At 44.2% G+C, this 15,909-nt stretch overlaps 1 protein-coding gene across 5 annotated transcripts in view; it reads left to right on the top strand.

Moving 5' to 3' along the window:
* Positions 1 to 15,909, top strand: part of L3MBTL3 (L3MBTL histone methyl-lysine binding protein 3) — a 1,294,236-nt gene that overhangs the window by 447,703 nt on the left and 830,624 nt on the right. For all 5 annotated transcript variants that reach the window (XM_069622999.1, XM_069623001.1, XM_069623000.1 and 2 more), the window contains one exon: positions 6,375 to 6,432. In XM_069622999.1, coding sequence (XP_069479100.1) covers positions 6,375 to 6,432 — 58 coding nt within the window. The remainder of the gene's footprint in view (positions 1 to 6,374; positions 6,433 to 15,909) is intronic.

Genomic DNA, 15,909 nt, shown 5'->3' with positions numbered 1-15,909 from the left:
CCATGGCCGGAGATAACTGTAGTCACAGACGCCTCACTCACGGGGTGCAGAGCCCATGCCAACGACTTGACCATCAGCGGTCGTTGGTCTCCATCGGAGTCCAGACTACACATCAACCTATTAGAGCTGAGAGCGATCAGACTAGCGCTGAAAGCTTTCCTGCCATCGGTACAGGGGAGAAATGTCCTGATAATGACGGACAACACGGTGGCCATGCACTACCTCAACAAAAGATAAGGCGTAGGGCCACTGCCACTGAGCAGAGAGGCAATGCAGCTCTGGTTTTGGGCAATCCAAGAAGGAATCTCTCTATCGGCAGTCCACCTACCCGGAGAGAAGAACTTGACAGCGGACGCTCTAGCTCAGGAAGTCCTTCAAGAGATCTTCGCCCTTTGGGGAACCCCTCAGGTGGATCTGTTCGCCACCAGCACCAACAGGAAGTACGATCTGTTCTGATGAAGGGAATTTCCCCCCGAGAGGAGCTCTAGGGGACGCGTTCGTAGTGGACTGGGAATTCTCACTCATTTACGCGTTCCCACCAGTCCCCGTTATTCCTCAAATGATCAGGAGGTTGAGAAGATTCTGGAAAACCATGATCCTAATTGCCCCGGATTGGGCCAGGAGAACGTGGTACCCGGACATTCTAGATATGTCCATCTGCCCTCCAATCCATCTTCCACTCAAAGAGAATCTTCTCTCGCAGAAGGGAGGTCAGGTTCTCCATCCAGACATAAGAAACCTCAACCTTCACGCTTGGCTTCTGAAAGGTTGAGGTACAAGGATTGGGACCTCCCTGATGACGTCATGGAGGTGTTGCTTTCGGCCAGAAGGCCAGCAAAAAAGTCTTTATACCACTGCCATTGGAACAAATTTTGTAGCTGGTGTAGAGAAGAGAATATCGACCCTTTTTCATGTGGTACACCAACGGTGTTATCATTTCTACTCTACTTGGCAAACTTAGGCCTTCAAGTTGGCACTGTAAAAGGCTATCTCCAGCGCTATCAATCTTCAAGCGCACTGCGGAGGAACCATCGTATTTCAAACTACCCCATGTAATACAATTTCTCAAGGGTTTAACTAATGTTTATCCTCCAAGACCATTCCAAGTTCCCTTATGGGACTTAAATTTAGTCTTAAATTTCCTAATGGGTACTCCCTTCGAACCACTCCACTCTTGTTCGCTGAGATTTCTCACTTTTAAAACTGTCCTATTAGTAGCACTAACATCTGCTAGGAGGGTGAGCGAATTACAAGCTCTATCTTGTAAAACCCCCCATACAATTTTCCATAAGGACAAAGTTGTCCTACAGATGAAGCCTAATTTCCTCCCAAAGGTGGTTTCTGAATTTCACATCACTCAGAAAATGACCTTACCTTCGTTCTACCCTCCTCCCCCTTCGGGGAACGAGGAAGAAAGGCTACATAGGCTGGACCCAAGGCGAGCTCTAAGATTTTACATCAGCAGACTGCCTAGGATTAGGCAAGCAGACCAACTGTTTGTAGGATACTCAGGTCACAAGTTGGGACTACCCATAACAAAATGGACCATTTCCAGGTGGATTATTTTGGCCATTCTGGAATGTTACAAACTGGCAGGGAAAGAGCCACCCCAGAATCTTAGGGCTCATTCAACCAGGGGTATTGCAGCCTCTTCGGCCCTCCAAAGAGGGGTACCGGTCCGAGACATATGTACGGCTGCCACATGGTCGTCCGCACATACATTCACAAGATTTTATAACCTGGATTCCTCCACTAGTCAAGAGACCAGATTTGGCAAAGCCGTATTACATTCTGTTCATTCCTAAAAGGGATACATGACATTATTACTCCCACCTCCAATTACATGCCACTGCTATGGGAGTCTATCAAAGATAAGGAATACGTCGGAGGACTCAATCCCTTGAAGAACAAGTTACTACTTACCTTGTAACGTTCTTTCGACAGGATGTTCCTCCGACATATTCCTTATCGCCCCTCCCATCCATCCCGCAGTAATACTTCTCTTGTGGTTGCAGTTTACGCTCCTTCAAGGTCAATAACCAATTCAGACATGACTTATCTTATGCTACAAAACGGAACTGAGCAACGGTCGCCGCACGTGGCTATTTATGGGCATGGTGACGTCGGCGCCGATACGGTGGCTGTCGAGGGACATCGACTCGGCGGACATTGACGCGCAGCGACCTCTACAGAGATAAAATTTCCGAGGCCAGCAAGCTGGAGACAAATTATCAAAGATAAGGAATACGTCGGAGGAACATCCCATCGAAAGAACGTTACAAGGTAAGAAGTAAGTTGTTCTTTTGCCACAAACACATATTTACACAATTACAACCTTTCAGTAAATCAGATATACAGGTTACATATTTTTTTCCTCATATTTCAATCCAAACCCCCACTCTGTGAGGCTTGGTTTCACTCCTCTGATAGTTTTTCGCGCTTTCCAAGGGGATTCATATTACTCAAAATTCTGCAACTTTAGACATGGGTGGGGATTGTCATGAGGAATGTATGTACATAAATGTAGGTCTGCAATATTGATACTTTTCTTGTAATTCAACATATATCACTGTTTCTGTCCAGAGTGTGTCAATACATTCTACCAAGTTTCAAAATACAGCCCCCACTTTCACTTTAACACTGTAAAAATTCCACATTCTTACCAATTTTGGCAACTGAGATATAAGTCTTTTGAAAGTTCTTTATAAAATAGTCTCTAGAACAAATGGGAGTCACTGTCTTTTGTTTTTCTTTCCTGCTGACACCAACTGGAATCTCCTTTCAAGCACGATTGGGGGGTTGCCTCAGTCTGATAGAAGTTATATGATCTCTCACACCTCCGGCTTCCGTTCCTGAGAGCTCCATTGTTTGGGTCCCAGCAGAGCCAAAAGTCTGTTAAACCCCGTAATTATCAGGGGGTTGCCAGTATCTGCTGTGAGTTTTTCTGATGGTCCTTTTGGCAGAAAACCTGTTTTTCAACTTTGTAACTCAAGCCACCCTGGGTTTAACATCTTTCACTTTTGATCTTAAATCCAGAAATAAATAAGCCGGTTACATCAAATAACACATGTGATATATTCTCCCCATTAGTTTAACCCCTTTATTATTCTAAAAACGTTTATTTACCAATGTACTGTTTTAAAATACAGGCATTCGTTTTTCCTTATTTTGTAAGCAGCCTATTTTCACACGTGGTGCAAGCTGACATTTCTTTCTTTAATTCGGTTTTGGGCAGCTCACTCAGATTTCCACAATCTCTTTGCAGCTAAAGTAATTTTTCTTTGAAGCATGAGTTTTATCTGAACACTGATGCATGAAACTGACCAAGCTCAGATAGTTTAAGTTCTTTTGAAGACAGCTGGTGTTTGATACATTGTGGAGAAATGAGCAGGTTTTCCCGTGCAAATAAAATAAAGATCCTTGTTGATTTCTTTCCAAGCTAAAATGACTGGGCCTGTCATTCAGGAACTAGGCTCATTTCGCTAATGCACAATGACTTCTCCTGGACATGGCAGGACCTTTTCAATTACAGCAGTTTCAAAGTAAATGGATGGATTTAGCCTCAAAACAGCATTTTTAAAGGGTGAAAAAAAAGGTTTCAGGAATATTGGGGTTTTCAGCAAGGCAATGCTGCCTATTTACTTAATTCCATGTTAAATGTTGCAGAGCACACTGGCACATTTCTGCAGTGTGTACTCTGTTCCACCCCCCTGAAATATGTGTGGCAGGGTGCTACAGCCGTTTTTTATGGTTGTTGTAAAAACGCAATTTGGAGATCTTGGCATGCACAGGAGCAAGCGCAGCCTTTTTGCTGTTTCTTGCACCAAGGCAGCAAAGTGATGGGTAAAGCACAGCTGAGTGGGTCAATATATCCCACACACAGCATCCAGCTCTAAGGTCTCCACCCTCACATTCAACTATAATGTATCCCTCCCATCAGCTTGCAATTCAAATCATAGGATTGTCGCTCAACAATGCGCCCTGTCCGTCCTCTTTGAACATTTCAGGCTTTGTTACTTGGGGTTGGGGTTGGTGGTCAGAGGGCACCTGGTGCCATGAATTCAGGGATCTTAAGATTTAGTCAGTTATATGGGCTATAACCTGTGGTCACATGGGGATGGGCCGGGCCATGCTTTGGCCAGTGTGAGATAAAATGTACACCAGGCACCAGTCTGTGATCACGGACTTGTAGGGCACATTCCTCTTGAGTAAAAAATAAATCTTTGCAACACTGTTGGAACAATGAATAGGTGTTGTGGTGGTGTGGGGTATGGGCTGTCCTCATGGGACCTCGGGGATGGCTGGAGATTTCCCTCGTCTCGCAATTTGAGCCTAGTGCATGCAATGCTGAATTCGCTGCACAGGCCTTACCTTCTACCTATGATTACTACTATCTACGCAAAACTGCAATATTGCTGCGCCTTGCGCTACATTATATTTGATTATATTGAAGTGGGGTCCTTTGTATTGGGTGGTGGGCCTTTCACCGTCCCCCCTGGCCCATCATAGTGCTTTGAATGCATCTCGCCTCAGTCTAAAGCGCTTAGGGGGTAGGATGGGGCTGCCCCCTTCCCAAAATTAGTATGCATAAATCATTCAGCAATCATGACGTGAAATCGGTTGTGTCCGTGGAGCAGCACAGATTCCGCTCTCCTCACAGATGAATATCACGATTTATCTTGTGATCTGCAGTCATGCGTAATCTGAAACATATCAATGCTCCCGAGCACAGGTTCAGGAATCAAATGTTTTGTCATTGTATGCAATATCAAAGCCAAACTGGATTCCTTTTATTGATTGGAATTGTCCATATTTGTAAGCAACTTGGAAATCCTGTTACCAGAGCCAAGTTCAGATGTATTTCACTCAAATTGTGAGGATTCCAACAGTATTCCTGCTGTGTGGCATGCTGTTCCTGGTTGCAGACTTTGTCCACACTCCCCTTTAAGTGCTGAGGCATCAAAGGCTGACATGCGCACACACACACACCACACCACCCATCATAAACACACCCCTACTACCCTCATTCAAGTCACTTGGTTCTTTTCGTATGTATTTTCACACTCTGTTTTCAGACTACCACTCCTAAATATCTATCTTGCATTGATCCCCTTTTCTCTTTGTTTCACATTGTGTTATTAAGCATCTTCACAATTTCGAAATGCGGTGCTCTCTGCCTCTGGATCCCTCTCAAATTCTGCCACATCGCTCTGACAGAGTTTACAAGAAGCAAATATTCTTCAACCTCTGTAGAAAAAGTGCAAACCAGTTTGATTTTCATTTGGAGACAAGTACCAGATCATAAGCTGTATTATAGAATAAACATGTATGCCTGGTACAGGTGGGTCGTGGCACTGTGCCAAGCACATCTAATCCCTATAGGACACAGATGTTAAAGTGTATTCTTCTTTACTTCACATACTTGGATGTAACCATAGCACTTTGAGACATTCTAAATCTGGCAGTTTTCTCATGTGACGTTCCTTTTCCATTCTACATCTTGTATCCTCTTTCCCTTGAAAGATCTTTTGTGGTTCTTCATAGTTGGCAGGGTAAAGTTTCAGGTGCCTTCCAAAAAGAGTCTGTCTGTGTCTGTGGAGCCTTGTTCACAAGTACTAACATAATCGGCATTAAGAGTTAAATGTTATGAATTTTTAAAAAAAGTTGGTACAATCACAGCTGTCAATCTGGCCTTCTGTGAAAATTGTCCTTGTAAACAGATGCCTGAACTACTGCAACATTGTTCATCGGACATGAAGTCAGTAAAGGGTATACAAAGTCCTCAACAATTTGAGAAGACATTCGAAGCTTAACCCTTCATCTAAATGTGTGTTGGACTATCCTGGCCCCTCGTTAACCTATCAGCCATAATGGATTTGAAATGTACAAAATGTTGTTTTATGTTTCTTTTGTTATATTTTCTGGAGCAATGCTGTGAAATGGACAGAGCAGCAGCATGCAGTGATATAGAAATACTGAAATAAAGTAAGCAAATGCAAATGAAGATTAAATGTGCTTTCTTCAAGCACAGACTGGCATGTTTTCAGTTGGAGTTTATTCCCAAGAGTAAGAGTACATAGAGATCTACTTCTAGTTCCTTGACTGGATTATATCAAAGTGACAGAGAGAATGAACAGAAATATAGAAAAGGTTAACGTTTTGGAATTGTCCTGAACTAGCAGTGATTTTGTTTGTGTGCTTTTTTCACAACCTCACTCTCATTTCGCCCCTTGTGGTATGTTTGAAATTCGAGACCAGCCTTCTAGAGAATGAGTAACCTCCAAGATTAATAATGGTTCATAAGGAAATACAGATTTGAGGATTACATTTTCTGGGTGTTGGCTATGTTAAAGGAAATTGTCTTATTTCCCTAGGAGAAGAGCAGAACAAACATCCTGAGAGGACGGAAAACGACAAAGCAAATGAAAACAGGTGTGTTTAAGGCAGCTTGATTTAATGATAATTTTTTCCCGCAAGGATCCTCTGTAAACTAGTTGATGGATCCCCAGTCTTCTGTGAAATTGTGGAATGTGGCTTATTTCCTTTATTTAGTATTCCTGGTAAACAGGACTGAGGAAATCAGTTGTTTGGTTGTTGGTGTGTTGATGCCTGTGCGCTGGGGCATTTGAATATGACCATCATGGTAAGTGTTGCTAATGGACTCACTTTTGTGAAAGATGTTGCTCATGTGAGCCGCCTAAATGTTTTGCTTTTCTAAACTGGTTCACTGAGCTTTTGTCTCTAGTGAGTTTAAGGCCTTGCTTGCAATGCAACTCTGTGTTATTTGCCCCCTGAGTTACCTTACTCTTCTCAAAGTGTGTGTGAGGGAGGAGCGGGACTTGGCAAGTTTCATTGCCCTGTTAGTTGGCTCCACATGGTAGTGGCACCAAACTATGATACACTATCTTGGAAACTTCTAGTTGGTGAACTGAGCCAGTTCCCTGGCAGAAAGAAGCTGGATGGCACCCTTGCTTTTGGGAAAATCCTGGGTTTGTTAGGGCGATTATGCCACAGACTTCTTGTAAGGGATTGAAACTATTTATCCTAAAGTGAAACAGGGTTCCAAACAAAAGGAAAGAGCAGACCTCTCAATCGTAGTAGCTAAGGCAGAGCAGACTTAACCCACGGGAGAGAGGAAAGCTGGTAGTAAAGAATACATTACACTGATATACTGAAATAATATGTACTATGTTAAAAATCACACATTGAATCTCTATTAGATAACATGTATGCTTTTTAATAAACATAACTCATAGTGATAACACAGTTTATGTCTAAACCAGTAATGGTGAACTAAGACTCAGCCCACTCCATAATTAAATGTGTTGTTGACTACCTGTTGGTAGCAACAATACTGGGCTAAAGGGTGGGAAGACAAGGGAACACTAGACAATACAAATATACATGAATAGAGGAGTCATGTTCAGGAGCCAATATGCCAACACAGAGCACGGTCACAGTCATTCCTGAACCTCTAGTACATAGAAACATACATGATGCAAATGCACAACATACACTAAATTTAGCACATAGAGGGACCAATAGAGTTGAATACTTTAGAATCCAAGCCCTATGGCAACCAAAAGTCACAATACAATTAGACTGATGGTACCAGACACATAAAGTCGCATTGCACTCCTAGAAATACAAAGGTACACACATGTAACATAGTAGCAAGACATTTCCATTGACAGGAGTGTAAGGTAAGACTTAGAAATGCATGAACAATTAGTGGTACATGCTACAATTGCAATCTTTGTCCTACAACTTCCTTGGCCAAAGAGGGCACATATCCCAGTGCAGTTAAGTACCTTCAAAGTCAATTTTAAGGAGTTTCAGGTAGTTTCAAATGTTTCCTATAGGTATCGATGGGACAAAGCCTGTAGGTATTCCTGGAGTTATGGGAAAAAGGCATGTATGTTTGTTCTTCCACACTGGTGCGGATAAGACTGCAACCTACCCCAGGGGATGCTAGTAGAGACTTCCAAGAAGAGTTCCAGGAGCCACAGGAGAGATGGACGCACAGCAGAATTTGGGCCTATGCAAGTGAATGGTAAAATGTGCCTAAATGGGACCTACAGCAACCTTCTAACATGGACCATCGGAAGCCCCCTGAGTTTTAGTATGTTTTATAATCCACCAACTCAGCGTCAAGTGGTAGATCACTGTGGCAGTTCCAGAAAAGCCTGCTCAGAAATGGCGAAACAACTGGAGAGTAAAAGGTCTTCTCTTGCAATGCAAGTTTACCGGATCCAGTCACCCAGACACTTGAATCCCAGACCAATGACAATACAGAGGTCCTAAAAAAAGAACAAACAGCCTTCACAGGAGCCAGACCCACTAGCCAGGAGTGAAAATAAAGGTGAAGATGGCTCCAGATAAGAACCGAACAAGGCGGATCCCGATGGCCCGAAGTTCAAAATGGAGCAGCAATCCAGCAGGAAACAATCAATCTCAAGGAGGAAACAGTGGTGTAGGCTACCAAGGACGGCCCAGAACTAGTGTCCTACAACCCTTTCGCACAATGGCAGCTTCCTACCCCAAGATGCACAACCACTGTGGTGTTTCAGGGCAACAGTGATAAAATGGTAACAGAGATAGGGTTTCACCTAAATATATCAAAGCACTCATAGGCTGGCATAAGCCAGTTCTCCAATCACATACATGGCCACTCATACAAGGGTTTTAGTTGCCACCCGTTCATACATGCACTAAAAAATGCCAAACACTTGGGTCCACCCACAAAGTATGTGTATTGACCCGGATAGGATGCCGGTCCTATAGCACAGTGAGTAGAGCGCTTTAACATCTGTGCAGAGCTTGCTGACGCTGGTTTGAAACCTGGCAGGGCCAAACTCAGCCTTTCATCCTTCTGAGGTCGATAAATGAGCACCACACCGTGGGTAATAATAGGCAGCGCTCAGATGCTTGAGGTTTCATAGCGATATATGAAAGCTAAATTATTATTATTATTAGTCTGAACCAGTCTAAACCACTTTAGATGGTAGCTTGTTGGGCGTAGAGTAAGCCCACGTTTGCACAACACCATTTAAATTCTTCTCGTGGTTTCCCTAAACAGAAGAAAGGCCCAAAATGCAGGACTTCAAAAAATAACATTAGCACCCCAATGGCTACTAATATGGTACATCGGTTTGCACTCTTGGTGAAGCCAAAAACTAAATTTCAGCTGCTACCAGCCTACTCTCTAAAACCAACGTAGGATGATATAATCAACTTAAGGCCTAAAGACATTTTGTATATTTGTCTATATCTGTTACTGTAACTTAAATTGGTTTTAAACTGTAATTTGAAATGCTATGTCTGTACTATTTCTTGCTGTAACTAAAATACGCGCCTGGATGCCCTCGGGCCTGGTGCGCTCTATAAATAAATAACATACAAATACAAATAAACATTAAAGTTCCTTCTCCCCTTCTCAGATTTTCACAGTTCACACATTTCCGCAATATTCAGTTTGGTCTCCCTCCTTCTGGCTCAGACCCCTTTTTTCACAATGTTCACAATTGGGTCTCCCTCGTTCAGGCTCAGACCGTGGTTCCCCCTCATTCGGGCTCAGATCTACTTTAACTCAACGCTTTCAATTGGTCTCTCTCTGCCGGGCTCGGACCAGATTCATGTACTTTTCCAAATGTTTTCTATTTCATCGAAATCGAAAACATTCGACTGTGCACAGCACTTTGCTTGACCCGTTGCATGACTACTTCGATTCACATATTTTCGTTCCCTTTCAATTGATCTCCCTCTGCTGGGCTCAGACCAAATGTATCTACTGTTATTACTTCTTAGCTGGATACCTTACAGAGACCTTCGATTGAGCACCCACATGGTGCCGGACCACTACGTCAAAGGTGTGATAGCTTGCTTTAAAGCTCTATCGCTCATCAGCAGTTAAACTTCATTCGCGTCTCTTAATACATGGGTTTTAACAATGTTCGTTCCAGCTCTCACCATACGATGCTGCTGCTTGCAAACTTGGCTTCAACACAGATCGGTCTTGTATAGGTCTCCCCAACTCACCGGCTGTGTTGTTTTCACTGAAGTGGCTTTGTTCTTGGAGCCAAGGACAGTACCACGGTGACTGGAGATTCTTCCCGCCTTGATTATTAACGCAGAAGGGCCCCGGGTACCTCCGACACACAATGCAGGATTCTTCAGCCTGGTTTCCTGGTCTTATACTTTCGGTTCTCGTGGTTTCGTGAAAGTAACACTTCTTTGCCGTAAAGGTCAAGGGAAATTCCCTCCTTGCAACCCCCTTCTGTTTCACTGTCTTTCTCCTCTCATTAAACTGCCATCTTGGAACTGCCATTTCCTCGTGTGCTGTGCCTCGCTCAGAGTCTGCTCTCGTGCTCCACCTTTTTTCCATGTGGGGAAGTGTAATGGAAGTCAGGTGTGTATGATGGTCAGTAATTGCCTGACCTCACCCGACCATCGTATTGGGATACGTTGGGTATATGGCTTGTGTGTTAGTAGGTTTTCCCTCATCGCGGGGTGTCTGTGAGAAAGTGTTTGTGTTGTAAAAAGGGACATGTGGGGGTAAAGTTCCTAAATATCCTACCCGGCAGGATGGGGTAAAGGTGTTAAAAGGAAGGGGATACTGCGTCTCACCATCCAATGTCCCACTCCCACTCCTTGAAGAACCCTCACCTAGGTGATCCTCCCGTACTGGTTCACCCCCTGGAACTGGATCCAAAAGCGATGGCCGTGTCCTGGCCACCTGGATGACAGATCCCTAGGGACTATTGGGTGAGACACCTTCTGGTTTCTCACAATACCGACATTCAAAGAATATATTTTTCTGGAAGTACACTATCTGGATATTCCCTTATTTTGCACTGATATATGTGTAAGCTGTACTTTCTGACCATGCTTTACTGTTTCATCTTCATACGCCCACACTACAGGATTTGCAGAACATCTTCCTAAAAATGTTTATCTTTGTTGACATTGTGGGTTCCTGGGTAAAGAGCTAGATGTGCAAATGCAGTCTGCAATGATGGGCCATGCCTTACTCTCTGGGTTATGAATGGGGTAATCATGGGGGCTTGGTGCTCCGTCTAATAAGTGGTGAAGGTGCTGGGAGTAGCGTATGGAGCACCACACTTTTACCTCTGCTTGGTAGGCACTTGCCAACAGTTGCAACCCCACACTTTAGGAGACTCTTATTCCCTAAAGGTAGTCACTACTATATTTTCCCTCACTCCATCGCATGCCCTTCACGTCAGGCCAAATTCTCTCAGAATCAAAGTTAAGTCTGCAAATGCAGGCAGAATCGTGCTAGCCACACCAAAGTGTGGTGAATGGAGAGGCCATGAGCGAAACCAGACCAAAGGGATTGCAGACACACACAGGGAGAACGAAATATAAAAAAAGGCAGTGACCAGAGAATTTCCTGGGGCTAATGCAGCAGCAATAGCGTTCTCGTGCGTCCAAGATGTTGGCTAGCTTTCATGTAGGCTCCGGCCGTGTATCCAGGACAGGCGGATGAGGGACCGGTTAAGAAGTGTTGAAAACACATGTTTATTCAAACACATCAATCCCTGGGGACACTCACAAAACACACACACCTGAGCAGAACAAATGGAGGGTAGTTCCAGGGGCAGAGTCAGGGTGTCCACAGAAGTGTGTCCGAGTTTGGAGAGAGCAGCTGTGCAGAGTTGAAGTGTTGGAGGCGAGCAGAGTGCAGAAGAGGAGACTGGTTTGGCAGAGGTTGAAGAGTAGGAGTAGTTGTAGTTGGAAGGGAGGAAGCGAAGGTGGCTTGGGAGGAAGAGAAGGTGGCTGTAGAGGAAGCTATTTGGTAACTAGGAGTATAGGAGGAAGAGATCGGAATAATGGAGGAAAGGAGTTACGAGTCAGGGAGAGACAGAGCAGCAACAGGAGGAAGTGGTGAGAGATCAATCAGAGGAAGTGTATGTATCTATCGTATTTATAAAGCGTAACGCCTAGCTGGTAGGCAATGGAGCACTGTACATAGGGGATGAACGCAGGTGCAACTAGTAGTCTGTTGGGACAAGAATGGTGGAGAGAAAGAAACAGTAGGAGGTGGTTAGAGAACACAAGGGCCTGCTTAAGAAATCTTAGGTGGCGACAAGTCACCTAAATGAAAAGGTGACTGGAGATGAGAAGAAAAGGAAAGCGGGCATACAAATTAACAGAGGGAGTGGGTGATACACCAGGATGTCCTCTAGACAGTTAGGAAAGATTGTACAAGTGCTATAACATAAAATGAAGGGGAGAGGGGGAGAAGGGGGATAACATGATGAGGAGAAAAGTACATTAAATGCAGTGTGCTGAATCGAGCACAGCACAAGGTTGCAATGAGAGTGGGTGTGTAAATCTTGGGAAAGCCTCACCACATGGGGCAGGGCAACATCAAGTATCACCCCAAGGTTACACAATGTAAAGCACAGCACAGGCTGCGAAAAGGTCAATCAGTGGTTGCAAGTAGGTCAAATGCAAAGCACAGCAAGGTTGCAAAGTTGATTAGTCGTTGCAGGTGGGTCAAATGCAAACACAGCAAGGTTGAAACGGTTAAGAGGTTACTGTGGGTAGGTATGCATGTGGGTGTGTTTGACAAGGTCTTTTGTGTGTGTTTGGTGGTCAATGTGTAAAGAGTCTTGATGGCTGCCTGTTTGTGGGGGATCTGTGTTGGAGAGCATGTAATGGGGTTTTCTGCACTGGGTGCAAAGTGGGACTGTATGTGAGTGGGGAAGTCTCAATTGGTGCACAATTTCATTTATCTATTTTGAACTCGCCATAGCCCGCAGGCATTGGCGTGCACAAATACACAGGTACATTACAATTTAAGACAGTACAGAGGGAGGTAGAGCAAGGGGGTTTATTCAAAGAGTAGCGTTTTTAGGTTTTTTCGAAAGGTCGTGGGTTTTTCATCAGAGCGCATAGACACTGGAAGTTTATTCCATGCACTGGCTGCTCTAAGAGGGAAGGATCTTCCTTTTCCTTTGGCCCATTTAGCATGTGGACTGGTAGGAAGGTGTGCGGAACCTGATCGCAAGGCCCTGTTAGGGTTATGTCGTGTCAGAGTGTGCTTAAGATAGTCAGGAGCATTACCATGTACTCACTTATCGGTCAAGGTTAATGTTTTAAATTGGATTCTTTTTTCCGCAGGCAGCCAGTGCAGCTCTTTCCAGTATTTAATAATATGTTCTTACTTAGAGATATTGTATATTATCCTGATGGCATCATTCTGAATAATCTGTAGCTTCTGGATCTTTTCCTTGCTAGCTCCACTAATTAGGGTGTTTCAGTAATGCAGCCAGGGCATTATTATGGCTCTGACCAGACTTTTATAGTTCCTTTTGTGATACAAGCGGGTTAATTTGCCACAGAATTCTGAGATAGGAGTGAGCATTTCTAACAACATTATTGAAGTGATAGTCAGAGCTAAGGGATGCCTCTAATACTGTGCCAAGGTTTTTTACTTTATCAATGTTAGGCAAGATTTGGTGCAGTACCCTTTGGGTACACTACAACAACCTTGACATCCTGGCAATAGGAACCCAACCTTGGTTATAAGTATAAGTCTGTACTACACAGGTTGGTAGTGTGGCTGAGAAGCCAGGCTTTTCTCAAGAGAGGTCAATGTGAGCAGTAGGGTTTTTACACAGATACACAGTGACAAGTATCCAATTAAACTGTTATACTCAAGGTTCCTTGATTAAACAATTATTAATTTTTTTAACAGTCAGTTTAATAAGCCTTCTTCAGAAGCAGCACTATAGCAGTAACGCACAAATACACTACAAAACACACACTCTTAGTTTCTCTAAATCAGCAAGTACCAATTTGGGATGGCACACTGACACTTTCTACACCCTCAGGTGACATAAATAGCTAGGACACTGTGGACATTAATATATCACTGGTACCTTTCAAGCAATACTGAGATTGGTGTCAAATAGGGTTCTAGAATAAAACAAGAGATCATGCACATATTCTGAAGCAGGTAAGTACTTTAAACCCCCAATGCAAAGTAAGTTAACCCCTTCCTGGAAGGAAAGGTAAAGCACACTGTCAGAGGTAAGAAGAGTCATTTAGGGAGCCAGGCCAGCAATGTCAATTGGGCAAAAGTCTAGGTGAGCTGAAGCACTTCTTGCAGGTAAGTAAAAGTCTTGCATAATGTTTTAGAAGGCTTTGTAGAAAAAGTAGAATCAATGTAGGGCCACAAACTGTAAGGCTTGTGAGGGGTAGAAGTTGCAAGCAACTCACTCTACAGAAGCAACTAAGACAACTCTCAACTGAGAACAAGTAAGTTTACACAACAAGAGGCAAGTCCCCTTAGTTTTACAGTACCTTTGGTTAGAAGAAATGGTTCCAGCTGGCTCCTGTGCAGCTCTGCAGATCCTGTTGTTCCTGGGCCTCAGTCGTGGGGACAAGAGGGAGGACTTCTGGGGATTCTTGCACTGCAATGGGACGGTCAGGAGAAGCAAAGGGCAAACTTCAATTCAGTGGCACTTCTCGGTTTGAACTCCTTGCCTCTCAGCAAATAGCACCACTGTGGTTCCCGGCTACCACTTTGGACTTTCCTTGCATCTGGGGTCCAGCACTTTGTTGTGACTTTTGCTTGGTCAGTCCTGCTTCCTGGGAGTCCGGAGGAACTTCCTGGAGCTCGGGTCCGACTTAAAAGTGATACACCCAATCTGGTGTTCCTCTCCTTGGCACTTCGGTTCCAGCAGATGTGGAAGTACAGCCAGCCTTCAGAGGATGTCCAGTCGAGTTCACTTTGGAGTTGATTGGTCCCACCAAGTCAAGGCAAGAAGTCGTCCTTGCAGGGCTTCTCTAGTCGAGGCAAATTCGGAGCTTCAGCACAGTAGAAGGGCTTCACCGGGCAAACCAACGATCCAGGAGTTGCAGCAGGCGTCTCTTCCAAGTTCTTCTTCGGATTCCTTCGTCCAGTGGTCGACTCTGCCTTCCAAGCCAAAAAGTCTTGCCTTTTATGCAGGTTTCTCCCATTCATTCCAGCCTAGCTGTCAATCACACTGCAGGGTGGCTGTCCTTCCCAGACAGCCAGCTGGCCAATCGCCTTTGGGTGCATTCCTGTAACCAAGGGGATTAAGCACAGGGAGTTTCGGGGGCCTCCCTCACTTTCTGCCCTTGCAAGACACCCTGGAGCCAGAGGCGGGATTCACTCGTGAATCCTGCCAAAGACAAAGCGAACAAAGGGACCAAACCTTGTTTGGCGTGCAGAGTAAATCTCAAGAAGGACCTTTCCAGCAAGAAATGGCAAAAAAAGAAGACCGGGTCATTTTGACAAAATGGGCACCCATGGGTGCTGTACTGCAGCTGCGAACGCAGCCCGTGGTAAAAACACACAACGGTAGTTAAAAGTAAACCACTGCTACCAGCCATTAATTGTAGAAAGGGTAACATAAAAATGTTACATGAGAAACTAGACAAAGGGGATACTAAGTAACCCCTCCAACATCTTATGGTAAGATAGTGTGTGCTGTCTAGAAAGCTACAAAATGTAAGTAAAGTCAGTTTCACTTCTCTGCTCTTGGAAACAGTAGTTTTATCAATAGAAGGTATTTAAACCTTTGGGAAATCTGAAAGACTTCCCTGTGCCACTTCACTGAAGGTGCTGTGTGTCACAGTGTAAAAAGATGATGCCTATGGAGTTCGTCAGACTCCAAAACCAAAAGAAACACAGTGCTCAAATCACAGAAAAATACATGAGAGAGTGGGGAAAAAGGTCTCACTCTCTCCAGGTTAACAATGAAAAGTCCTAAAGTCCAGCAAAAGAGCTGGGGGTCTCTAAGGTAGACAGGAATTGGCACATTTCTGAGAATTCTCCCTAACACTCAACCACATGAATGGAGCAGTCGTCCAGTTTAAAACTAACATATGATATGATAGGTTATTTATAGCGTG

The sequence above is a fragment of the Ambystoma mexicanum genome, chromosome 11 (genome assembly GCF_040938575.1).
Source record: "Ambystoma mexicanum isolate Mex_15411 chromosome 11, UKY_AmexF1_1, whole genome shotgun sequence".
NCBI lineage: Eukaryota > Metazoa > Chordata > Amphibia > Caudata > Ambystomatidae > Ambystoma > Ambystoma mexicanum.
This window is presented reverse-complemented; position numbering and strand designations above follow the sequence as displayed.